Source organism: Phyllostomus discolor, chromosome 2 (assembly GCF_004126475.2).
Source record: "Phyllostomus discolor isolate MPI-MPIP mPhyDis1 chromosome 2, mPhyDis1.pri.v3, whole genome shotgun sequence".
In the NCBI taxonomy this organism is placed as follows: domain Eukaryota; kingdom Metazoa; phylum Chordata; class Mammalia; order Chiroptera; family Phyllostomidae; genus Phyllostomus; species Phyllostomus discolor.
Window position 1 is genome coordinate 95,212,045 of NC_040904.2, and position 27,931 is coordinate 95,239,975.

General features: G+C 37.7%; 1 protein-coding gene across 2 annotated transcripts in view; it reads left to right on the top strand.

The window, feature by feature from the left end:
• Positions 1–3,578: 3,578 nt before the first annotated feature.
• GAP43 (growth associated protein 43) overlaps positions 3,579–27,931 on the top strand; it is a 107,835-nt gene continuing 83,482 nt past the window's right edge. The window contains exon 1 of one of the 2 annotated variants that reach the window (XM_028505094.2): positions 3,579–3,884. In XM_028505094.2, coding sequence (XP_028360895.1) covers positions 3,855–3,884 — 30 coding nt within the window. In that variant the 5' untranslated portion in view covers positions 3,579–3,854. Of the gene's footprint in view, positions 3,885–4,425; positions 4,817–27,931 lie in introns of those variants that run through there. The other variant, XM_036018123.1, reaches the window with a different exon arrangement.

Here is a 27,931-nt window from a genome sequence, read left to right on the forward strand (position 1 = left end):
AACACAGAAGATGTTGAATATATGAATAAAGTCAGAAAGTACTGATAGAGAATGCAGGTTTTGGGGCTGAATTGTGCCCCCCCCAAAAAAAAAGAATCATATGTTCAAGATCTAAATCCAGTACCTCAGAATGTGACTGACTACATTTAGAGATAGGGCCTTTAAAGAGATAATTAAGGTTAAATGAGGTCATATGTGTGGGCTGTAATCCAGTCAGACTGATGTCCTTTGGTAATAGGAAATTCAGACACAGAGAGACACCCGGAGTGCCCATGCACAGAGGGACCACCACGAGACAAGGCTGTGTGAGGGTGGCCTTCAGTGAGCCAAGGAGACCCATCAGAAATAAGTCTTTTCTTTATGGTCCTCAGAGGAAACCAGCCCTGCCAGCACCTTGACCTTGGTCTTCCAGCCTCCAGAACTGTGAGAAAATAAGTTTCTGCTGTTTAAGCCCCATAGTGTGTGGTATTTTGTTATGGCAGCCCTAGCAAACTAACACAGCAAGAAAAAGTTTAAGACTCAAAGTTAAAAAAAAAAAAAAACTCCCGGAAGGGGGAGTAAAAAGACAAATGTAGACCTTAGTAAAGCCCAATACCTTTTGAGTTTATTAGGAAAACAACCTCAATTTAGAGTGAAATTCAAAGAGATATGAGAATAGAAATGGGTCCTGGCCTCTACTACTCTTCATCTTCTTTTAGAATGGTGTTATTGCCTAACCCATAGTCAGAAAATTACCCAATGGACTCATGAGTTAATCTGCTAATCTAAAATTATATAAGGTCCAATCATGAATTTTAAGCCTAGACATTTTCTTGGATTTGCTATAGGGGTATTGGATTCATTGGTGGGGATCAAAATAATACTGGTTATTATATATATAATTATATATATGGCTAAGATCACATAAAGTCTGCTTTTCTCTTCCTCATTCCTTTACCATCCCATAACTTCCACTGCTTAAAGGGGAAAAGTAAGTATTGAAATTGATTCTATATTATTCAAATTAAATTTGGAATCTTGGGTTCCCTTCTGGGAAGTAATTTTCAGAGGCTCATGACAGAATGTAGTACGTCCAGAGGGAGGTATCCGAAATGAGCAGGGCTGTAAAGACAAAGGCCCCTGAGGGAGGTTGGAATAGCTGGTGTTTGGTCAGAGATATATGAAGGGCTGGCTACTGGAGGAAGGTATCAGCTTGCTCTTCGTGGCCCTTGAGGTAAGGGCTGGGCCTAAAAAGTGAACCTTTCAGAATGCTAATTTCATTTTAACACAACAATTTTCACTACATTGTCTAATATTTTAAGGACCAGAAGTAACAAGGTGTAGAGGCCCACTGAGTAGCAATGTATTTTAGTAGCTAACAGGGTTTTGGAGTTATAATTTTACCTGTTTTATCTGCATGACCTAGTCCAGGTACTTAATTTACTTAGCTTTAGTATCTCCATCAAAATAGGATTAATAATTGCAATGACCTCATTTAGAGTATTAGATGAAATAATGCATGTGAACTACTGAGGAAATTGATGCAGAGAGGTGTGGCTTAACATATTTTAGTCACAAAGTTAATCCAGGTTTATGCCTAGTCTTGCACTCTAGACTCTGATTTCATTATGCCACTTGGGTCCATGTTTTCTTCCAATGAATAAAAAGGAAAATAAGTTATAAATGGGAGGGCTCAGGGCAGTGCATTGAAAGGACAGGAGTTGGCTTCTTTTAGCTGCCTATGTTGGGCCACATAGTTGACAAAACGATTTTAGTTATAAGTCTGTTTAAACACCAGAAAAAGCAATTCTGCTCCCTTGCTCTCAGTCTTTACCCCCCTGCTTCTTTCCTTTATCACTCTCCTGCTCCTGGCAGGCTAAGTAGGGTGATCCTAATCCACAACCAGAATGTCTCTGATGAAGCCATTTCCCCCCATGCTCTACCTTCTTCTATCACTTAAGTCCACAGAATGCTGATTTTGAAAGCTTGGCTCTGACTGGGCTCATTACACTAAAAATATTAAACTCAGAATCCAACTCTGTATTTTAATCATAATATATGAAAACGCAGAAGCAAATTGAGAATGAAAGACCAAGTAAGGCTAGATCTGAAGCAGACGAGGCCCAGGAAGACCTCTGGGGATAGTTGATAATGATCACCCCTTGGGTGTCTGTTTCTCTGAGATAGTCCATTCTGAGAGGAGTGTACCTTGAATTTTGTTCAAATGTATTTTGCACATATTAAGCTCAGTGATACTGATAATATATATGATAATAAGCTGTCTGGTTGACACCTATTAAATAGGCTCATGTCTGGGAGGGACTAGAAAAATATGAGCTATTTAATTGGGGATGCTTAACATCACTAATAAAAAAAAAACAAGAAATAGTTTAACAAGTTTTTTGAGATGGTACTTGAAAATTTCACCAAAATTTCAGAAGAGTACAGCCTGTGAGGTAAATCTACTATGTATTGAGAATGGCTTTGTTGTGCTTTGCATACATGTTATTATTTGGTCTTTGCCAATAATAAGTTGGCATTATTACCCTTATTTTAGAAATTAAAAAATTAGGTGCAGAGATGTTGGGTAACATTTCCAAAATCACACAGTACTATATATCTGAAAATTGTGTTGTTTACACTTCTTTAAAAGTCAGCTTTTTCTTTACATGAATTACAAGACCATAGGAGGAAGTGAGGAAGTAGGTTTCATGATACATCTCTGCTTCTCATAACAGATGAGTTTACTTTTATTCTTCTTGCCCAGACTGTAACATAGCATTTGGGTTACCATTAATATCATACAGACTTGGTGTTTAAATGTGCTCAGTTATTTTCAGTAAAATTCAAAGAAACTCCAATTTTCAAACAGGTGTATATCCATTAAGAAAAAAGACTACCATGTGATTTTAGACAGTTGCTAATTTCTAAACACTGGGTATTATTTCTGAACTCATGTGTTTAGAATGTTAAAATGCAATATTTTTATGTGGGCTATTTTAGAATGTTAGAGCATGTATGAGATATGTTTGTGCATATTTTGCCTTATATATGTTATTTATTTTAGGTAATATGATCACTGAGTACCGTATAGATACAATGTATAATATTTACATGTTATTTTATTTTTTGAGAGAATTTAACCCTCACAATTATTAACTGTGCATAAAAGCTGAATAGCAGATATAACATGTTAACCATACAGGTCTGACTACTCATTCAGAATAGCTGTTCTTTGCTTTAATGATATTGGGAAAAGAAAAGAGTTAGTAAAGAAATACAAGCATTCTCCAGGCCCCTCTTCCATAAAACACATTCCACCCAGTCTCCTGAACCGACTGGAATATCCTTCTCTGCCCTCACCCCACCACCCTCTCTCAATACAGCCTAAAAGTCGGTGGGTAATTGGGTCCAGATTGGAGATGTTTAAATATTCATGAGGCTGGCAGGGGACTGGGAGGGGGCGACTGTCTAGAAAGGGGGTGGGGGCTGGGGAAGTGATTAGTCATTGAAAGCTAGCGAACAATTCTGAGAAAGAGACAGAGAGACAGGGGAGAAAAAGAAAGATAGAGAGTAGGTGGGGAGAGGAAGAGGGAAGAGAGAGACAGAGAGAGAGAGAGACAGAGGGAGAGAGAGAGAGAGAGAGAGAGAGAGAGGCATGTGCGACGAGCAATAGCTGTGGACCTTACAGTTGCTGCTAACTGCCCTGGTGTGTGTGAGGGAGAGAGAGAGAGGAAGGGAGGGAGGGAGACAGAGCGCGCAGCGCGAGAGAGCGAGTGAGCAAGCGAGCAGAAAAGAGGTGGAGAGGGGGGGAAATAAGAAAGAGAGAGGAGGAAAGGAGAGAAGGCAGGAAGAAGGCAAGGGAGGATACAACCATGCTGTGCTGTATGAGAAGAACCAAACAGGTAGAGCTAAAGATTTTTACTTCTTGCTGTTGTGAAATTACCAGAGCACAGTGTTTCCCTGTATAGGCAGAAAAAAAAATTTTTTTAACTGCTCCTGCTCTGGCCATGGTGCTCTCTTTTCCTTAGCATATGGTAACTGCCGGTTGCATCCCAGCTTTTATTCTGTTCTGTCTCTTATGCTCTGGCTTTGAATTGCTGCTACTAATTAAGATGAGGTTAGAAAAAAATATGCCGGTTTGGCTAGAAATACGATGGTGGGGGGTGCTATTAGTAAATGTTTAGCATTTCAGGTCTGGTTTTGCTGGTGTGAATGTAGAAATGGGTGTGGGGGAAAAGATGAGGGCTCTACCTACAAGAGGGGGAGGCAACCCTTTATATTTGCAAAAAGCAGGCTGAAAGAATGACATTCAGTAATGAGTATTGCTTGTTCTGTCTCACAATTTTCTCACATGGGCTGCGGGAGAAGCCTTCCTTCCTATACGCCTGAGCTTCAAATGGGCGCAGGTATTAATGGAAGAACATGTGAAGGTTTTATTTATTTATTTGTTTATTTATTTTTCAATGAATGAAACTGTGATTTGGGAGATGCTTATTTTTCAAAAAGAGAATCTAAAGGCAACGGGGGCTGAGGGACAAATTGTCCGGGTGGAAGGGGAAAATCCCCTTAGCGATTGTGCACCAGCTGGTCAGAGGAGATGGTGGACCACGCCCCTAGGAGCTTTGAGCTCAGATGGGATGGGAAAGACCAGCCGAGTATTACCTGTTGGAAATCAGGTCTTTCCTCCCCTTCTCTTGCATCTTTCCTGGGATTGTCAGTGGCCAGAGTGAGGCTAACATTCTAGATAAGCATGGTGACTCATTTTCATCAGGAAGAGGGACACATACAAGATGAGCAAGAATTCCAGTCCCCGCCCTCCTCCCGCATTGCCCAGGTTTTTCTTCCATTTCAAATTGCTCACTTATTTCTTGAAAGACATTTTAGAAACTTGACTGGAGTAGGGTGAGGAGGAACGACGAGTACGTTATTCCGCAGGAGCCCACGGTGCCCTGGCATTCGCCGAATGAGGCTTTCAAACATTTATTGGAACACGTTTGAGTGATTTTGGCGAAGGTTATGGGGCAAAATGGGCGAGGGTGTGCTTGTGCGTGAGTGTGCGCGCGCCCTTGGGAGGGGATGGCAGTCTTGGTCAAAGGAGCCCTTTGCAGATTGATTGCCTTAGGGGTGGGGTGCAAGAGATAGGAATTGGGCATTATTCCTGTGCAGGTATTGGATATTGGGCAATTTGTAATACACTTGCTAATCCGAAGGGGGTGAAGGAGGCGAGTGGAGAAGAAACAGCCTGCTAGATTTGAACATTTAGCCAGCGCCCTGAAAGGAGGGGAGGGGAGTAAGGATGTAAGAGAAGGAAGAGGAAAGGGAAAGGAGACAGAAGCAGAGTATCAGAGCAGTGGGTGGAGAGACAAAAAGAAAGGTGAGAAAGAGGAAAGAGAAAGAAAGGAAGAAAAGGAAAGAGAGAAAGAAAGAGAGAAAAAGGAAGGAAGGAAGGAAGGAAGGAAGGAAGGAAGGAAGGAAGGAAGGAAGGAAGGAAGGAGGGAGGGAGGGAGGGAGCAGGCACCTGGGGTTTTGTGTGTGGTTTGTGTAGAGGTGTGTGGGGAAGAGCATGAAAGCCTTATGTGCTGCACTTCCCTAAACTGCTCCATGGCTCTAGAGATTGATGCTTCCTTTGGCTCATTTTTCAAACCAGGACACTTCTCCTGGCCTTCATTCTAATACATAAATGCAATAGATACAGGTGGCTGGGTTAAGCACACTGTCAAGGAAATGTCCTGAGGTTGCCCCACTGATGAGCTGAGCAAATACAATTTAGGAAGGCGAAGCCCTAAGGAAGCCAGTGGTGTTCATTTGAAAATGCTTTAATTTTTGGAAATAAAAATATGCTGCATCACAACTTTTTGCCACTTTATGTATACACTTACAAGTACATGCATATCCCCCTTTGACAAAGGAAACCAGGCATGATTTTTAGAAAGGGAATTGGGGTTAAAGGAATTCCCTTCCCCCAAAGGGGGAAGCTGCCTTCACTAGGGTGCTATCTCAGTGGCAGCCCCACGTGTTCAGTGGGATGTGCAAAGTGATGAAGCTGAAATTTTGTGTTTGGGAGTCGTAGAAATTAGCACTAAATGTGTATAGCATCTGCACATTTCATATACAATAGTCACGCATGTACTCTGTATGGCTTCCATATGCCTGCTTGTGTTTTAGCATAGTTTATATTCAAGAGAGAAAATGAAAGGTATAGAAAGTGTTCTATTTTGCCCATGCATTTTATAAACATGGGCTTCTGTGTGAAATGATCCTGTTCCCTCTTTACCATTGCTGTATATCCTTCACATAAGTCAGTAGGTAGGATAGTATTAAATCAAACTGAAGGAAATAATGTATTCAGGGCGTGGGCTCCATACTATACTGACTGGCATTTATATAGTGTAAGTAGTTAAGTCTCACACAGGTTTCCTGCTTGTGGGTGAAATGATCCTGTATCATACATGGCAGAATCTGATTGTGTTTATATTTCTTCTGGCATCATCTTAGCCCCTAACAGGGAATGGAACAAGGGCAAAAACCTGCAAAGGTCTGAACTCGGCCACACCCATAAAATCCAGCAGAAACATGGGAGGGGGCTGGAGAGATTGCACTTCCTTCCTCTTCCACTTGAGCAGCATAAAGAAGCAATCTTGGATTTCTGAGTTGTAATACATTGCCAGTGAGTGAGAAGAAAGCATAAATGATCTTTATTGACCATTAATTACCTACCACTATAGATTATTATAGCAGGAAGAAGAGAATGGCAGTGGGGTGGAGATGGGAAGATCATAAAGGAATAGGCAAAAGAGGAATAAAATAAAAGAATCCCTGAGATTTTATTGGCTTATGATTTTCAAATATCTTGGGGCTAACTTTAAATAGCTTAATTACCATGTGTATTGCAGATGATGAAAAACTTGCAAGATAGGATCTGAGTCCATGAAGCCAGAAAACTATGAGGTATTTCTTTTGTTTAAAACTAAGGACTTTAACTGAAGTGTAAAGATTACCAATACAAGCAAGTAGCCCCTCAGCCCCCACCCTTCACCCATACCAACATCTGCCTTTTTCTTCATACAAAAAATAATTCTGATCTTAGAGAGTGTGATCTGTGGTTTAGAATTCCAACCTCTCCTTTCCTTGCAGTACTGGAAAGGTGTGGAAGGATGCCGCCTCGCTGCTTGATGCAGACAATTCCTCCTAGTTATAAATTGGATTCCTCCTAAATCTCTCTGAGCCACACCCAGTGTCACCCAGGGACTAAGTGAATTAATTAAATGGAGACATTCTATTGAATATAATTGAAACTGTTCATTTTTTAAAAAATGCTGATTTCTACCACACATTTCCAAATTTAAACAGAAGAAGAAATCATTTAAAGGGGTTGCTTTTTTCTGCCAGATTATCTGGACTTGTAGAGAACCTTAGAAAATGTATGATGAATCTAGAAATGTGTTCATATCTGGGGAGTCTGTGATTCCTTCTAAGCCATACACAATGAGCCTGCTCTCTGCCTCATGCTGACAATCTGTAACTCTGGTCCCTCCCTCCCCACCCATGCGGAGGCAACCGGCATAAGAGCACGTGGGGTTAATTTTTTCTCTTGCTGAGTTGGCACAACTATAGAAACCTCCTTTCATATTTTATGCTAAAGGGCAGTGCTCCTGTTCATGAAGAGGGAGATTGGCAAGAGGTCTCTTTTTCCTCTTTCCTAGTGAAGTTGTCAGTGATATGCTTGGGGCTGTTAATTCCACATACTTCAGTTTTACCTGACAGCATAAGAAAGGGGTGAGGGGGGTCCTTTCAAGTAATAGTAAAGCACTTATATTAACCAAATGTTCTCCTTGTTCATACTGGTAAAGTAAGAAAATTCTAAAAACTTCCTCTAATGTTAAAGGAACATTTCAAAGGTTGCACATACCCAGGTCATCTCAAGAGAAGATACAGCATTCACTTCCCTATTAGCTGTCAGAGACCTTCAGGCAACCAAGCGTGTCTGCTGTCAATCAACGAAGTGACTGTGGGCAGGGATTCTCCTGTCTGAATTTCAAGTGTTGTCAGGCTGCCTCTGCACCATAACACTGAATTCTTCATGACTGTTTCTGAGGTGTTGGGAAAAGCACTGTACTGAGAGTCCTTAGTTTATGTCATATACTGATTCTATGATCTTGAATGAATCATAATCTTGAGCTTCATTTTACTCTTGTAAGATGGAGGCTAGAACACCAAATTCAAAAACAAACAAGCAAATATCCCACTCTGCTTGCTTTAAAGGGTTTTTGTAGGGATTACACAAAATGAATGTGGAAACAAAGATCAGTACAAAAAGTTAAAAAAAAAATTCTGTCCAAGTTTTGCAATGTGAGATTTGGCTTAAAACTGCCAGTTGTTCAAGATTGTGCAGTGCCCACTACACTGTCTTTTTCTCATAGGGAGTAGTTGCTTCTGGTCATAGTTGATTCCTCTGTTTATGCTGTTTCTGCTCCTATTTTTTTCTCCAGAACCTCATTCCATCCTGTCCTACCCTCTCTTGAGATTTCATCTTCTCCTTTCCTCATTGCCTATGAATATGCTCCCGTCTCTTCTTTCTTAAAGGACCATGTCCTGACTCTCCTGTCCCCATCTCTACAGTGCTCTGGCTCACCCTCCTGTTAGAATAAAGTCCCCAGAAGTTCTCCCCACACTCACTCTCTCCTCTTCATTACTTCCCAGTTACAATTCCATCTACTTTAATAAGCTTCTGTTCCCATAATTTAACTGAAACATATTCTGAAAAAGACACCACTTCCACTGACTCTTCAGTTTGTCTTTTGATATCCCTTTGACATTTTATATTGTTGTCTTTACTTCTTCCTGAAATGTTCTCACTTGACCCCCATGATAACTCTTCTCATTCTCTCTCTCAGACAGGTCTGTCTCAGTCTTCTTTGCTGGCTTTTTTAATTCTCTTATCCCCAAAATATCAATTATCTTCTGGTACAGGATCTAGATCCACTTCTCCTCTTACTTTACACACCAGTTCTAGGTGATCTCATTCATGTTGAGAGTTTTAACCACCAGTGTGATTTCCAAATCTGTATACTAGCTATCTCTCCTGAGGTCCTGGTTCATTAGGTATCTCTAAGTATTTAAGAGATCAAACTGTTTTTATTGTGTACAAAACCATACTCAGTCTTCAACTTAGTTTCCCTCCAAATTTCCATGATATAGCCAGCTTGCAAGCTCTAGAGACCTGGGAGTAATCATGAATATAGTACTTAAAAAAAAAAAAACCCCACATCCAGCTACTAAATTCTTCGATTCTACTTAAAAGAGATTTTGAGTCCATCCTCTACTTTTCAACTCCACCATAAATAACCTGGTTCAGACTTTTACTACTTCTTATCTGGACAAAGGCAATAGCTTCTTACATGGACTTCCTACCTCCCTCTTGCTTTTCTTCAATTCTTCTTGCAAATAACACTGCACTTACCTTTACCTAATGCAAATCTTGTCATGTGATTTTCCTCTTTAAAATCTTGTAATGTCTCCTCTTAACTGGAAGCAAAAATACAAACTGCTCAGCATAGAAGACATGACCTTCTCTTGCTTACCTTTCCAGTGCCATCTCGAAACATCCTCTCCTCCCACCTGATGATGTGACATACATTTTTCAAGCCTTGGTGCCTTTGGTCATACTGTACTCTCTGCCCACATTACATTCCCTCTCAGCCGGTAAAATCCCCATTTTCCTTCTAAGAGTTAACTCTTTGAAGCCATTCTCGACCTCCCTAAGTTAAGTTTCTTCTACTTTCTTTGTGACTATGCTATATTGTATAATACCACTATTCTGTCACTTATTGCGCTATATAGCACTTGGTTTTTTTTTTGTTGTTGTTGTTTTTTGGGGTTTTTTTTGTTTGTTTTTCACATACTGATGTCTGTGCTGTGAGCTGCTTAAGGGAAAGATGAAATCCTAAATCTTTTTCCTATCTCCAGTGCCTACTAGAATACAGTACCTGGTTTTAACTGGGGATGATCTGTTTGCTAAATGGCTACAGAATGCAGTTTATAGACTTTCCATAAGTTGTGGCATATCTAAATAGATGGAACCACCAGTATATTTTTTCTTTAATCTTTTGGCATTAAATTTTGAAGTGGAGCTGATCATCATTGGTTCTTGTTATTGACCTATAGGATAATAACCATCCTTATTAATGAAAGCAGGCAAAAAAAAAATGAGCCCATTAATACTGTATTTCTCCAAACTACCATAACTGGAAATGTCCCTTTGATGTCCTCCTCCTCACCAATGAGCAGCATAGAGCCCCGTTCTCTTAGATTAGCAGAGTCTCAGGAAAGACATGTGGTTACTATAGTCTTGGGTCTTTGCATCCCCTTTCCTTTGGCCAAGTGCTTACTCTTATGGCATTGCTCACAACTTTTGCAAATAAACCTTGACTCAATTTCTTGCTATTCTTAGTTGACTTATTTCATTGATCACACAAAGTTCAAAATAGGCTGGTTTGTGCTCGGGGACCTGTATTCAAGAATTAAGTTTATTTTCATTTTGGAATTCTTTCCTTTTCACTGAAGTATCCACATAATAATATTCTTCAAAGAGAAATCTTGCATGGAGGTAAAGGGTGGTTGAATGGTAAGTAGTTCTTCAAAAGTCATGTAAAATGAAGGAGAATCAGATAAATTTTATCTTTTTTAGGTTTAATAGGCTGAAGGGATTTGGATTCTGAAGTAGGTATATTGTGCCCGATACGAGGCAAATTATAACCACAGCTTCCCATGAAAATATTTCTTACTCCAGGTAGTATATTTTTCTCTGACTGAATTGGCATGGCCTTCAGAAGAGAAATAAGACAAAATGAAATTTGTCTTCAACTGCTCAAGTTGAGTAGTGTTTCCCAATGTCCACACTCTTATTTTATATCAGACACATTGTTCTCAATCTCTGTTTTGGAGTTATTCTATTTTTTTTTGTCCCGCTCTCAAGTCCAGGTGTAGTTTTCCTGTTGATTACCACTGCCTCAGGCGAGTGTTGAGTGGGTAAGGTTATGAAAGAAGAGTTTTCAGAAAAATGTAAAACATTCCAAATGGGTATTTTAGACAAAACAGACATTGTAAACTGTACCTGATACATATTAACTTCTCAATAAAAATATTTACTGAGGGAATAAAAGAAGTAAGGGAAGGGTCATCATGATGAGATGTTTGGGACACAAGACCATTCTCACGTACCTCTTCAGAACTAACTTGGTGTAAATCCACATTCAACTCTATTGGTCCTCCTCACAAGATGGTGTAGTCAAAGTTATACTTCCCTTTCCCGTCTGCTTAGATTAGAGTAGCATACTTGCTGTGAGTTTACATTGTAGTGTGGGGGTTTGACCCTCCATATTCCCCATCTTTAATTATTTGCAGGTCTTATTTTGTTTGCTTAATGTCCTGTTTCATGTCTTTGTAGTGGAATAAACCCTTCTACTGGGTTCTAGACCTGGCTCTGCCAATTGCTTGTCATGTGACCTTGGGTAAGTAACTCAATCTTTCTGAGCCTCAATTTATTCATCTGTGTAGTGGACACATTAAAAAAATGCTCCAAATCCTGACTCACCTTTTCTACAAGGCTGGTTTGAGGTTCAAATAAAGTTATAAAAATAAAAGTGTTTTGCAAACAATGTGTTTTTCAACTACAGGATATTATTAGTTGAGTACAGGAATTTCACATATTAAAACCTAAAGTATTTATGGTTCTATGCAAAGAAGTACCCTTGCTCTCTGTATAGAAGATATAGATACATAAATAGATAGATAGAGACATATAGATATATATATCTTTATTTCTCATACCTTGTCTCTTATTCACTACAGAGTAAATATTAACCATGCTAATGGATGAGAACAGTATATCTTTGTCATGATACCCAAGGTCAGTTAAAATGCATTAGAAAAGTCCACTATACGTCTTTTTACTTTTTCTGTTTTAGTCTTTTTCTTCACCTATATATTTGTCTTCTTCATTTGCTAAGTTAGCTGCTTCCCCTTCATCTCTATCCCCACCCCCACCTCACTTCTAAATTAGGTTCTCAGCACTAATATTACCAGGCATGCTGTGCTCACATCCATCACAGGAGGGCCCAGTCAGGCAGAACAGTAGAGAGGGAGCATGGGACTGGTTGGGAGAATGAAAATGGGATGAAGTCTGGTTGAGGGCAGCTCAAAGATTACCACCTGAACACCATTTTCATACAACTTTAGGATTTCTCAATGCATCAGGAAGTGATGATACAATACTGAACCTTTTCCAACTGAACTCCAAATTCCATAAATAAATTTCTAAGCTCTCAATATCTCTACAAGGACATTTCAGTTCTCTTGTGTTCCTGGTTGATTGGGATAAGTTACTAATTTAATAAAACAAAGTTTATCAAATTTTCAGATAAGGAGTGGAGTTTTGAAAACTAAGGAATTTTATTTCTTAATATATGGAAAACATTTGAAAATATTTTAAGTATAATAATTGTATGAAATTTGTCTAAGAGGTTTTGTTTTTCTTGGAAATGAAAAGTGTAAAATAGAACAATTAATATAATGCGTATTTTGAAAAAAATACTTATATATAGGGAATTTAAGTAGAATTTAACAGAAAGGTGTGTTAACTAGAAATTTAGAAATAAACTGGTGTCCAGAAGGAGACAGTTGTATCTTTAATTATATTTATGGTTGATTAATGGTCAGTGTCCCCTTTAATCATTCACTCTAGCTGCCTCCCTCTGCCTCTGTTTCTTGCTCTTTCTGACTCTCATGCTCTCTCTCTCTGTCTCTGTCTCTACACACACACATACATAAACACACACTTCTATTATTTATGTGTCTTTTGATGGTGTACAAATAATAGAAACTAACTTTAAGGGTCTATAGAAGGGATCTGTTGAAAGAAACTTAGATGTCACAGAAATCAGGAAGTTGAACAGCCCAATTTAGGGGAACCAGAGTAGACCTGGGAACCTCAACAACAGGACCTCATAGATATCTTTCTGGAGCCCAACAGTTAAAGGATTCAGTTGTGAAAAACACCAGCTTCTGCATCTCTCCATTCAAATTCTTCAAAATTCTAATTGAAGACATAGGGAAGGAGGGAGGAAGGGAGCAAAAATTAAAATGAGTGAACGTGATTGGTCTTTCTTGAATCAGCTAGTTACCAATGGACCAATATTTGTGTCTGACTGAGAGAAGAGCCAGGTCACAGGGTTTGGAAAAGATTTTTGAAAGGCTACTCCTGTGAATCTAGTGAGAGGATAATTTGTCTGAGAAAGTGGCTCCTGAATACGTACCTGTATATCCATTATAAAGTAGCTACCCTGATCAGGAAAGACTTACCTCAGATGTGGAGGACCACTAATATTTCCCTTTCATTTTGCCTTGTTTTGCATATTATTATTGGTAGGCTTAGTTAGCTTCACTAATGATTCTGAAAAGAAGTAGTAGCCACACAGATTACTGATGTCATTGGCTTTTATATTTATGAAAGAAAGGTTAGGGCAAGTGTCCACATTTGGAGTTGACAGGCATAGGTTTTTCACTGTCTTTCCAAAGCTGAACTCTGGCAGGTAGGTAGGTACCACCTATCTAAGAGGAATACTTGCTACCATGTATTCTTGCTAATTTGGCATAGTGGAGCTTTGCTCTCTTTTCTTTCTTTTCTTTCTTTTTTTTTTAATGTGTAGGATCTATTTCTGTGAAAGAATTGGGCAATAGTGGACATAAAATATCTTCCTTGGATTATATCAGAAAAATGTTACTCTTTGATATTAGACATCCCATTTTGAATGTCACTGAATTAATTCCATCAATAATTATCATATTTATCTATTTTTAGCAAACTGGCACTTCTAAATATATTGAGTTATCATCTCCATGTGCATCTGCTCTACATGTAGAATTTTAGTAATGAGTCTTTCATCCATTATTTGTAATCTTAGTTCCAATAACCATTCAAAAAGGTTATTTTTAAATGAAAAATTGAAAGACCTTAATATCTTCCCATTATAGACTTTATAAAGGAGCTAGATGAGGCAAAGAAAAAAATAAACGAAATTATCTCCAAAGGTTAAGCAAACTCAAGAACTGATTGCTTTTCTAAATGGTTTCAGAACCTCTCAATCAGCACAACTAGCCTAGGAATTAGCCTCGACTACTAGCTGTTAGAATGCAAATCCTCTTCCCTTTCCTACTTTGCTTTGGTTCAGAAACCAATTTACCTGCTTGAAGTATAAGCTTAAAAGTAAAATTAATCTTCACATTAGATCCTTAACAGTTATTCCAAAGGATGCATTCCACAGTTGTACTCAAACTCCAGTAGAAGCAATTGTCTCCATTATTTAAAAAAAATTGAAGGCAGAACTTTTTAGGTATATTTTATTAATTATGCCATTATAGTTGTCCCATTTTCTCTCTTTTATCCTCCTGCACCCTGCACCCTCCCTCCAGTATTCCCACCTTAGTTCATGTCCATGGGTCATACATTTAAGTTCTTTGACCTCTCCATTTCCTGTACTATTCTTAACCTTCCCGGGTTTTTTTGTACTTACCATTTATGCTTCTTATTCCCTGTACCCTTTCCTCCATTCTCTCCCCTTCCTCTCCCTGCTGATAACCTTCTATGTGATCTCCATCTGTGATTCTGTTACTGTTCTAGTTGTTGGCTTAGTTTGTTTTTGTTTTTGCTTTTAGGTTCAGTTATTGATAGTTGTGAGTTTATTTCATTTTACTGCTCATAGTTTTTGATCTTTCTCTTAGATAAGTCCCTTTAACATTTCATGTAGTAAAGGCTTGGTGATGATGAATGCCTCTAACTTTACCTTATCTGGGAAGCACTTTTTCTGCCCCTCCATTCTAAATGAAAGCTTTGCTGCACAGAGTAAGCTTGGATGGAGGTCTTTGCCTTTCATGACTTTGAATACTTCTTTCCAGCCCCTTCTTGCCTGCAAGGTTTTTTTTTTGAGAAACCAGCTAGTAGTCTTATGGGAACTCCTTTGTAGATAACTTTCTTTTGTTCTCTAGCTGCTTTTAAGATTCTCTCCTTATCTTTAATCTAGGGTAATATAATTATGATGTGTCCTGGTGTGCCCCTCCTTGGGTTCAACTTCTTTGGGACTCTCTGAGCTTCCTGGATTTCCTAGAAGTCTATTTCCTTCTCCAGACTGGAGAAGTTTTCCTTCATTATTTTTTCAAATAAGTTTTCAATTTCTTACTCTTTCTCTTATACTTCTGGCATCCCTATGATTCAGAATGTTTAAAGTTGTCTTAGCACCCTGGTGAATACCTAAGTCTCCACCCCTTACAATGTACACAGGTATGCCCAGACAAAGAAATATGGCCTAAGTGAAAGAACAGATCAAAACTCCTGAAACAGAACTAAGCAACAAGGAGATAGCCAACCTATTAGATGCAGAGTTCAAAACACTGGTAATCAGGATGCTCACAGAAATGACTGAGTACAGATGTAAAATATAGGAAGAAGTGAAAGCTATGCAAACAAATAAAGGAAAATATACAGGGAACCAACAGTAAAGGGAATGAAATTGGGACTCAGATCCATGATTTTGAACAGAAGGAAGAAATAAACATTCAACTGGAACAGAATGAAGAAACAAGAATTCAAGGCAAAATTTTTTAAAGAGAAAATTCTCAGTTTGTAAGTAATTAACTTGCAGTTAGATTTCTAGGTATGTGTTGTGTTGAGGAAAACCTGCTTTGGTTATCCAATCCCCTACAGGGTTCTAATGGGGAGGGGAGATGGGCATTGAGTATATTTGGGGTGGAAATTGCATTTCAATATCCTATATTAAACAAATAAAAAATAGTATTTTATTTGAGAGATGTAAGGGAATAATGAGACTTCATAAGTGATCCATCGTAAACTTTCCTTACTTTATCTTCTCTGAAGCATTTAGGAAATTTTTCTTTCAAAGTTTTATTAGATTAATATTTCTTAAAATTTCTGAGATTTTCAAAGGAAGGAAAAAATGGTATTATCTCATTTAAAATATATTGACCCCTTAGTTAGTTGAATCTCACTTGAGGGTTTGTTTTATTCAAAATATATACATATTTTTTTCTGAAGAATGAGATCTTCAGAACTTTACCTTTAACCCTCAATCATTTGTTTACTCCAGGGAAGAAAAGGCAATTCTGTTTTTCTCTTATCACTGGGGGAAGGTACCCTGGAGAAATCAGGTTGGTATTTGGTATTCTTCTGGACATCTTTCATGCTAATCTAAATTCAGTATTCCTATGGCTTTGTCTGCCTTGCACTGAAAGACAAGAGTGGCGACTTTTGATAACTCAGCCATATTTGTGCTCCATACTGGTGAACAGTTAACTCAAGAGCTGTACTGAAAACATCAACAAGACCTAGTTTCTTGTATATTCTTTTTTCCATCTTCAACTTCATACTTTATATCTTTAGGGTAAAACCAGTATAGAGGAAGAAATTAAGATTATAATTGAAAAGGGAGGAGGAGTTATAAAATAGAATTACTCAGTTTGGAATTGGGCCATAACTCTCTAGTGAAAACTGTCATGGGAATATTAATGACCACAGATGGCTCAGACTTCACTTCTAAATGTCATCTGGAAGATACATTAAGCCCAAGAACAAGAATATTCAGGGAAGAATCCAAGAAGTTTGGGCACTAGCGTACTGAAGTATACTTAAGCATAATTTGGACCCATTTTTATTCTCACTTAAGTGGGAAAAGCTATTGATTTTCATTGGCTAAAAAAAGAAATATCATCATGGGTATTGTATTATTTTATGCTAAAGTATATTTCAGTGTTTACTGTTTTTCATCCAGACCTCTGCAATTCTCCTATATCATCATTCCAGTTTCATAGAAACTGATTGGCTTGTGTACAAACTAAAGTTTATTTTATTAAGTATATCTTACCAAAATTATACTTTTACTGAACTTGAGTATATTGTAAAAATCCATCCATAAAGAACTAAACTATAGGATTCATATGAAAACCAATAGAAAAATTAACTTTCTCATAATTCAAGATTTACAGATATTAAAAATACCAGTTTTCCTTCTATTCTTTGTTGTCATCTCAGAAGGTGTCATTTTAAATTAATTATTTTTCCCTAGATTAAACTAATTATTTTCTCCCTAGATTAGATCTCTGACTCTTCTACTTTTGAAAATCCCATTTCCAGGGACCAGCATATTCCGCCACCCAGCTCATTGCTTAGAATAACTGACTGCACTTCCTATATGAAAGCCATACATGCTGTCTTATCAGTTACCAAATTCTACTTGCAGTGTGGTTCACATCTGTCCTTTCCTTCTTCTGCCAGCCTTTCCCAACCAGCATTCTAGAAAATAACCAAGCCCTGATACCCTAATGCCCTAAAGCCCATGAATTAACCTCTTTCCTATGCATCTAGACCACATTGCTACTAGTTACATATCATCTTTGTAAAAATTTAGAAACAGTCACTCAAATGCTTTTTGTTTGTTTTTGTTCTATGGTTCAGATGAGAAACCACAGGTGAAAAAGGCTGGATAATCACCAAAATTCCTGGTTTTAGGAATTACTTTTGTACGCTGCCTGCTGGTTAATCTTTCATTTCATTCCCTTTTCCTCAAAATTTCAATGGCTTTTCTTTGTTTACAGGGTCAATTGTATTTATTTATGAGCATTTTCAAGGCTCCTTTGAACCTGATCATTTTCTATTCTTGCCCTACCTCCTATTGGCTCTGCCTTTGACTAGACTTGTGAATATAGTATCTCTGGCTCGCCATTTGTATATAAACAGGAGTATTGAACTAAGTTGTCCCTAAGGCTTTGCAACTATAAAATAGCATGTTCAGTAGCAAAGCTCCTCCACTTTGTCTTTCTGTCCCAGACAGACTTAGATTGAATTTAAGTATTAGTTTCCTTGTATTTTTCTTCATTGTCATTTCCACTACTTGGAAAGCCCCCTTTCTGCCTCACTGAATCTCATCTGACCTCTGTGGCCTGAATCAAGAGTTATCTCTTTTGTGAAGACTTTCCTGACTCCTGTATTTCTCTGTGACTTATTCCCTGGTTAGTTCTTCAGTAGCCCATATTACCTATTTGTTACTTTGGCATTCATTAAACAAAACCTTACTCGACTACCCATTTGTATTTGTATGTACCTAATTTCCCCCAACTAGTTTGCAAACCCTTTGAAGGAAAGATATCAAGTTCAGTGCCTGGCTCAAGAAACACATGTTGATTGATAATATTGAAATCTACTCTGTGATACCTCTGTACTAGACTCTGTCGGGGTATACAAGACAAACAGAAGACTCTGTAAACTCTCAGAAAGACAAGTAAAGCTATGGTGATTCTGGGACATTTGAAACCATGAAACATGCCTTCTTTCTTGAATCTCCTTACCTTCTTGGCATCCATAAACACCTAATTTTGCTGGGTTTTCTCTCCTACATCTTTGGTTGCACAAGTTTTTGTTGTTTTTTTCTTCTTGGCTTCTCTTTTTTTTTTTACCAATCTCTGGAAAGTTGTTGTTACTCAGGCTTTTGTCCTTATTCTTGTATGCTCGTAATAGACGCTCCAGGGATAAAACATTCCATGCTGATAACACTCACATGGACTAGTGGGTCTCAAATTATTGAGGCTTTTTAATGACTGAATTCTATAGCTTTCTATCTAACTGTCTACTGAAAATCTTTTTCTGATGATCCTTAGGAGTCCCAACTTCAACATATCCTAAAAATAAGTCATCATCTCTTATTGCCAAATCTCTTCTTTCTCATCCAGTCATCTAAATGGAAATGGAACCCTGATCCATTCCCCAGCATCTTACTTTTATCATCATTATTATCATTAGATTCTACTACCTTTTTTAGTTTCTATAGGAAAACAAACAAACAAAAACACTTTCATTTGTCCTTGTCCCTCACTCTCTACCTCAATAATGTCTTGACTATTTACTTTTCTCTCTTTACACTGTCATCTCCAACTCAGTTGTTTTTCATGGAGACTAATGTAACAGCCTTCCCTTCTAATATCCCTTCTTTTATCCTCACTCTTTTAAGGTATTCTCCTCTCTGTAGCCATAATAGTTTTTAAGTGTCTATCAGGTTATGTATCTTCTTCACTTAAAAACCTTAAATAGTTTCCTACTTCACTTAGAACCAAAACCAAACTCCTTATAACATGACCTATAAAGTCCTACATGATCGAAGCTTTGCTTCTCAGTAAGACTTCTTATAACCATGCCCCTTAGATCACCAAGTCTGCTGACATCTCTTTTGTTTTTAAAACACACCATATACATTCCTTCTTCAAATATTTCGCATATGTTGCTCCCTCTACCCAAAATGCTCTTTCTCTGACTCTTTGAAAGGCCTTCGGTAACAAATCCATCTGTGTGGTGCCCAAATCACTCTCTCACATCTCACCCCACTTCTTTTATTTTTTTTTAAGGATTACTGTCAATCTGGCTTTTTGAAAAGAATATTTACTTGTTAATTTCCTGGTCCCTGCCTATCTCTTAAAACTTCAGAATCTACCTTTCTTCACATCACATACTCCATTGAGTAATTTCATGGAACAACCCATGCTTTTAAAAATCTTTTCTTCCTTTTCAAACACTGTGCCTTTGGCCTGGAATGTGTTTGTTTCTCTCTTTTTCAAGTAACACATTTCCAATTTATTTCTGTGATGTGGTTGGAATTGTTTTTTTCTTTATGGATACTCCCTGATCCTCCAGGCAGATATGATCATCCTCTCCTTTGTGCGATCTTTGCATCTAGTACGTACTTCTATATTCAACAGACTGTATTATAAGTATTCAATTACATGTCTGTTTTACTATACTAGGAGCTCTTCTAGGGAAGAAGTCATGTTTCATTTATTGCCTATGTATAACTCATTTCAATGCTTTGCATTTAATAGGCTCCCATTAAATAGAGCTGAGTTAATGGAGCCTAAACAAGTGAACAAATATCAGTGTCCAGTCAGTAGTATAGCAAAATTTGTGTGGGTCTCAAGCAAAGGTTTTTCAATTCCCACTGATCAATCATGGAACCTGCCCACCTGGCACAGTTTATAATTGGACACCTAATAGAGAGCTCACACAGAGCTAAGGCCACATGGACTTGGATTTCACCCAAGTTATACCAGCTGGTTGCTTCAACAAATAGTCACCATTTTGTAGAAAGGTACTTTACCATGAAAAAAACATAGTCATACTTAACAAAATTAACTTTTTATAACCTGGACTAAGGATGGGTAGCAGTTTAAAATATATAGCTATAGTTCTTAAATCACTAATTTGCCTCCTAAGCCTGGTGCTGAACATTTAGCCCTTTCCTAACATCTGAAATTGTGTCTTCTGGTCCTGATCCCACAGAAATCCTGGTGAGACTTCACATTCTTCCTCTTTGTTTATGATATGACCTGCAGCTGCATGCACACATACTCTCCTTTCACTCTCCTTAATTTCTAGTTAGAAAAATTATACCCTGTAATGTTTAATTATTGTTTTTTCCTGGTTCTTGTATATGTGCTATGAAATCATCCAGCCATCTGATATTGTTCTACCTATTTCCAAATGATAAACAAAAGGGAAAATACTAGTAGTTTTCCCACCAGGGAAGTAAAGAAACAAATGGCCAGGTAATCATTATCTTACCATCTAACTTATGTCTCTTCCACACAAAAATATGATTCCTTCTGGGAAGTGTAACTGTGAAGGAATTCTGAAGAGGGAGAAATATTATTCAGTGTAGTCTGTTTCCTTTTTAAAGAATATGTATGAGAATCAAGAAGGAAAAAGAATGGTTCATGGTCATTAAGTAGCTAGGTCCTATTGAACTTAATTAAGCTAAATAATGTAGAGATTAAATATACTTTTTTGGGGGAGTGGATAGGAAATTCAAGCACTTATTTAGCTTTATTTCTCCAGGAAATGACATTCTAAGTTCCAGATTGCTAACCTGCAAAGCAAACTTTGGAAACTCATCTCATTTATAGGTGGCAGTAATGTTCACTCCAAAATCAAATTTGGGAGGAACCTCAAGAATGAAATTTTCCCATTTAGGGAAAAGATGAGCATAAGTAAGGCAAGATAAAGCAGACTTCAGCTCAAAAAAAATGAGTCACTTTTCTCAGTTGTACGTTTTTTGTTTCAGTAATTATGTGGGAGGTGGAGAAGATGCATGGGTAGTTTGGGTTGCTGAGAAAATACATGAGAGAAGCTAATATTCAACATTGGAGAAGTTGGTTTGGTGGGATTATAATGGAACTTTGAAAGGTCCATAAGACTCAGGTGGAACCTTTAGAATCATTTCTAGTAAAGAATTCATTTTCCTCTCCACCAATCTAGCCATACATTCCTTTGATTCCATTTTCCACAGACTATAGGCTGTTTTCTCAGCAGAACCTTTAAATAGTTGAAAACTGTTTCACATCAAGGGTACGGACTTCCCAGTGGGTGTGTACCCAGAGACACTGCAGTATTAAGCCACTTGTCTTATCATACTCCAGGAATAGCCAACAAACCTGGGTTGTTCTGATTAAACCAAATTTCAGCCAAATTCTCTGGAACTAAGAAAGGAGTTTTCTTTGGATTCTAATAAAGGGTCAACAGGTCAGACCTATATTGGTAAAAGAAGATTAGAGAATTGACTAGACTAAGGGACAACAAAATCTTCTAGGCATTCTCTATACATGCAAACTTTTATTACCTACTAACATTAAGTGGTGCTATTATTTCCACCTAAAATTCTTTCTGTCCTCCACTGTGCCAAATCATGGTCTGCCTTCAAAAATTCTGTTGATGCAACATTATTTACAACAGCCAAGATTTGTAAGCAGCCCAAGAGCCCATTGGTAGATGTGTGTATAAAGAAGCTGTGGTACATTTATACAGTGGAATACTACTTATCTATAAAAAAAGAAGGAAATTTCACTGTTTGCAATAACATGGATGGACCTGAACAGTATTATGCTAAGTGAAATAAGTCAACCAGAGAAAGACAAGTACCATATGATTTCACTTACATGTGAAATCTAGTAAACAATATAAATGAACAACCAAAATAGAAACAGACTTATAGATACAGAGAACAAATGACAGCTGCCAGAAAGGAGAGGGTTGGGGAACTGAGTTCAAAAGGTGAAGGCATTAAGAAAAAACAAACAAACAAACAAACAAACAAAACATACAAAAACCCACAAAAATGCCAACTCATAGACACAGATAATAGTATATTGATTTTCTGAGGGAAAGGGGTATAGAGAAGTGGGGGAAATAGAATTCTGCTGAAAAATCACCTACTTTATAAAATCATTCCAGACATTTTCTTATTCTCCACTAGATTTATACTGTGATTTGTACTCTATAATATTGTTTGTATGTGTGTATATTGCATATATATGTTTTATATTTATATGTATTGTCTTTTCCTATCTCTTAGGCAATGCTTAATTTTTATTCTTGAACTCTCCTGTTTTAAGATTTCACAAGTCACTAAACAATGCTTGCAGATACCAAGTCTACAGTTTAAGTTACTAACTACCTTTATATTTCATCTCCCAAGGAAAAGTTGTCATCCTCTTTTATTGTGTTATATGCCTCTTTTATTGTATTGTAATGAATTTTCATTGATTAGTAGAGCTATGGTGATCTTAGAGATCACCTAGTTTTTTAAAACTTTTCTCTAGCCACAAAAACTTTTGTCCTAGATATTTCTCAAAATCCAAATACACAAAACAGATACAATTTGTTTCTGTGGTAAAGCAGAGTTTGGTGTCCCAGAGCTCTGTGTGGTCAGCCCTATCCTCTCCCTCAAAGCCCATCTGATGAAGCTTAGGGAGCAGAGTTTTGGAAAGAGTGATGTACATCCAGGCCTGAATGGTGCAGATGTTGGGAAGTTTGTGTTCAAGGTCATTCCCCTCAAAGAGGGTTGAACTGGATCTGCCTGTATCAATGCTACATCTTCCAGAAAGGTGACAGAGGATCATGTTCTCAATTTCTGGATTTACCTATCCCTAAATATTCTAAATTTGTGAAGTCAGCATTTAAATGGTTCATCAGTGGACAGGGGTCTTTTACAAATGAGTCAAGAAGTTAGTTTTCTGTTTGTTACCTTTTGACTCATTTTTCAATTAGTCTTTTTTGTCTGGAATCAAGATTTTCCTTAAATGTAATATAAAGTTCATTTACTCATTCAACAAACATTTATTCATCATCTACTGAGCCAGAAGCTATGCTAAATACTGAAACTATAGAAATAATTTTTTTTAAAAAATAGAATACTCTGTACCCTCAAGTAGAGAGTAGAATATGGTAGGCCTATAGGTGTCTATTTAAAACTTTATTCAAGAATGTGCTCCTAGATAATTTTATCAATCTTGGGTATATTTTTCTAATTCTCCAGGGGTGTTTTCCATTACAGAAATATGCCAGTTTTTTTATTTTTAAAGTCATGTAGTTGTGACTATCCAACCTGCATTAGAAGCTTGGAGGGTAAGTTTTGTGAATAAGAGAATACTCATAGGTATTAAGACTTAAATACCACAACTCCAAAGGAGTTGTTGCTTATTGTTATTGATGTTGTTGATGATGGTGATCTTGTGTGTGTGTTATATTAATTATATTTCTAAGTATCTTTTGGTAAGAATACTTCAAGGATTAGTTTGTAGACTTTGGATAGTTGTGTGTGTACATGTCTAAAGTTTAATAACATTAATGCTCCTTAGAGCTAGTATATATCAGTTCTTAAAATCTGGAACTAGCCTATAATTAGCCTATCTTATAGATATGGCCAATAAAACAGGAATAGCAAGTTGAGACTGCCTTACACTTAGAAGACAGAGAGTCCATCACTTTCAGGCAACTGAAATGTGAGTCTCTTAAGATCTAGACTCAGCCACTTTGATTCTTCAAGGAATGATGGAAAAATGTTTTACATTATCTGCAGTGGTGATAGGACCCAGGGTCTGGTGGTTGTGGTATCCACAGACTGATGTCCTAATAAGTTAGTGGTCTTACTGTGGCTGTGTTTCCTGACTCCAGTTTGCTTTCCTTGGTTCTGGACTATTTTTTGAGCCTAATTCTTTGGTCTTCCTGTCAATAATGTGAGCTCTGATATTATCCAGTTTCTATTACTTACACTGAAGAATCCTACTGATACAACCCTATATCCAAGAAATCAGGCCCAAGCTACCAAGATTTTTCACCTAGATTATTGCAACAGCCTCAAGGTTTTTTGCACTTACTGTTCCTTCTGCCTGAAATACTTTGTTCACACCTGTTCTCATGACTTGCTTCCTTACTTCCTCAAGGCTCTGCTCCAATCTCACTTTTGTAGATATCAACAAGGAGGCTTTCTCTCATCACTTTATATAAAGCAGTACTCCACACCATACTCCCTTTCTGTCCCCTTTTTATTCTCTATCATTTTTGTCTCCAGTCCTTATTGATTTCCACCCAAGATAGTTATTATCTGCTCACACCAGTAGCATGCAAATTTTCTTAGAGCTTCCTGACTCTTTTAGTCACTGATGTTGTCTGGCACCTAGTAAAATGCCTGCATATGTTGGATGCTCAATAAATATTTCTTGAGTGAGTGAGTTTAAATTTTGCTCATATGCAATAATAGCAATAAGCTAAAAATGTGCTATAGTTAATATTGATACTTTCTTCCATGCCATTCTTGCTTTTAGTCCTTTAATCTTGACCAGTAGCCTCCCATATGTTTCTTTCCACCTCTGTCAGTCTAAGATATGTGATACAATGGATTTTCTAAGATTAATATAAGAGAAATTTGGTCCTGCCTACCACTACAAAAGGCTTATTTATTTCTCCTTTTACATTTTAATTGTTTAAATATTTGGGGAGGAATTTCCTGCTGTGGTAAATGTATACTCATTAAATTGTCAAATGCAGCTGTATTATTTATTTATTTACTGCAGGCACTGTGAGGGGAAAGGCTTACTTTTGCCATTGGCACCATATGGCTTTGACTGATTATTGTATTTTACCTGATAGTCTTTGGACAGGCCTATCAGGGTGATGAATGGGTGAGAGGGGGAGGAGTTCAAACACTGGTTGAGAAAGGATAACAAACCTGTAGTAATAAGTCACATACTGTGAAGTATTTTAAACACTGAATAAGATAGAACATCCATCGTACATCCTATTTGCATTCCAGTGTAATCTTCAAAGAGTCAACATGGCAAACACATTCCAAGATAAAATTAGCAAGATCTTTTAGAATAGATTTAACTTGCAACAAAAAAGGAAAATCCTATATGGTTACTAAACAAGCTGCGATTCCACATGGTTGTGATTGCAGCTGGAATTCTGTGTATACTTTTTCTCAGCATCAGTGTCTTATGAATGGAGGTTTTTTAAAAATAAAACTTTTAAAGATATTCTGAGACATTCTAAGAGAAAATTTGATTTGTGGGAATTGAAGATTAAAATGTATAATGGCACAGTATCAGACACTGTGTTCTGTGGTTATAACCTGATCTGAGGCCAAAACCTAATCCACTGACATTCTTGAAGTCCAGTCTTCATTAGAGGCTTTATTCCAGACTGAAGTGCAGTGATGGCTCTGCTAACATAGGGCACTTGCAGTAAATCTGGATCCATCTGCCACTCTTGTTAAAGTAGGGATCCTAAAGAAGGAAGCTATTATTTAATCTTTCATCTTTCCCCAGAGCAAGACATTTTTAAGGCAATATAGGCTGGCCCCTATATTACAGTCATGTGCCACTTAATGATGGGGATACATTCTAAGAAATGTGTTGCTAAGTGATATTGACCTTATGGGAACATCATAGAGTGTGCTTACACAAACTTAGGGGGTATAACCTATTACACACCTAGGCTATGCGGTACAGATGACTGTTTCTAGGCTATAAGCCTATAGAGTAGGTTACTGTACAAAACATGAGAAAAAAATCAAGCACAAGGGGAAATGATGCAATCAAAATACAAGATAGACACAAGATGTATGAGGCTGCTGCCAGCAAACACAGCATACTGTTTTACACCAAACTTTATTTTGTATGTAGAAAGAATATACTCTAAAATAATGATTAGAAGTATGGTATAATAACTAAATAGACCAATAACAGTGGTTTATTATCACTATCAAGTATTATGAATTGTACACAATTGTGTGTGCTGTGCTGTAAAGTTACAACAGCTATGGTGTTACCAAGTGATAAGGATTTTTCAGCTACTCTTATGGGAACACTGTCAAGAAATTTCCCAAGAAAAACATTTCTTGAAACTTGTCAACATTGGTTTTGGCCAGAATTAAGGCATCAAGAGCTCCCACAAACTGAAAAATAATTCCACATGCAAGCACACACACACATGTAAACACACACACATACACACACACAGAATCTAAACTTTTGAAATTTTAGGAGGATTATGTGAGTTTTGGCCAAGATGGAGGTGTAGATAGAAAAAACCCTTCACTTCCCCACACAACCAAAAGAAGGATAACAACTGATCTAAAATCAATAAACAGCCAAAAATGCCAGAAAATCAAACTGCATGGAATTCTAACAACCAAGGAATTAAGAAAAATCAACCAGAATAACCAGACCAGTAAGGCAGACCACGTGGGCCAACTCAGAAAAACTCTGGCAAGATGGCTGGGGGGCCGGACTGACTGCCAAGCTAGGAAGAACTGCTTGCAGGGGACTGACTTAAGGGGAAAACTGAGACTCAGGGCTGACTGTGGGTTATGGCTGGGGTGGCTGCAGTGAGAGATACTTCCAGCCTGACACAGGAGTCTGTTGGAAAGTGCGCTAGAGATGAACAGGCTAGCTGCATTGTTCCCTCTCTGGCCCCTCCCCCACAGGCAGTGCAGCAAAGAGGATTGCCCCCACTCAGGTGAATACCTAAGGCCCCACCCCTTACAACCTAGCAGGTGCACCAAGACAAAGAAGTATGACCTGAATGAAAGAACAGAGCAAAACCTCAGAACTAACCGATGAGGAGATTGCCAATCTATCTGATGAGGAATTTAAAGCCCTGGTAATCAAAATGCTCACAGAACTGATTGAGCTTGGTTGACAAATGAAAGAACAAATGAAAGATACCTAAAATGAAATAAAGCAAAATATTCAGAGAGCCAACAGTGACAAGAAGAACACCAGGATTCAAAGCAACAGTTTGGAACAAAAAGAAGAAATAAACATCCGACTAGATCAGAAAAAAGAAACAAGCAAACAAAAAAATGAGTAGAGGCTGAGGATTCTCTGGGACAACCTGAAACATTCCAATATCCAAATTATAGGGGTGCCAGAAGGAGAAGAATAAGAGCAAGAAATTGAAAACATATTTGAACAAATAATGAAGGAAAACTTCCCCAATCTGGTAAAGGAAATAGACTTCCAGGAAGTCCAGGAAACCCAGAGAGTTCCAATGAAGTTGGACCCAAAGAGGAACACACCAAAGCACATCATTAAGATACCCAAGATTAAAGATAAAGAGAGAATCCTGAAAGAAGCAAGATAAAAGAAGAGAATTCCCTACAAAGGAGTTCCCATAAGACCATTAGCTGATTTCTTAAAAGAAATCTTCCAGGCAAGAAGGGGCTGGAAATAAGTATTTGAAGTCATGAAAGGCAAGGACCTACATCCAAGATTACTCTATCCAGCAAAGCTCTCATTTAGAATGGAAGGGCAAATAAAGTGCTTCCCAGATAAGGTCAAGTTAAAGGAGTTCATCATCACCACGCCCTTATTACATGAAATGTTAATGAGTCTTATCTAAGAAAAAGAAGATAAAAAATATGAACAATAAAATGACAACAAACTCACAACTATTAACAAATGAACCTAACAGAAAAGAAAAACAACAAAAACAAAAACTAAACAGATAACCAGAACAGGAACAGAATCAGAGAAATGGACATCACACAGAGGGAGGTAAGTG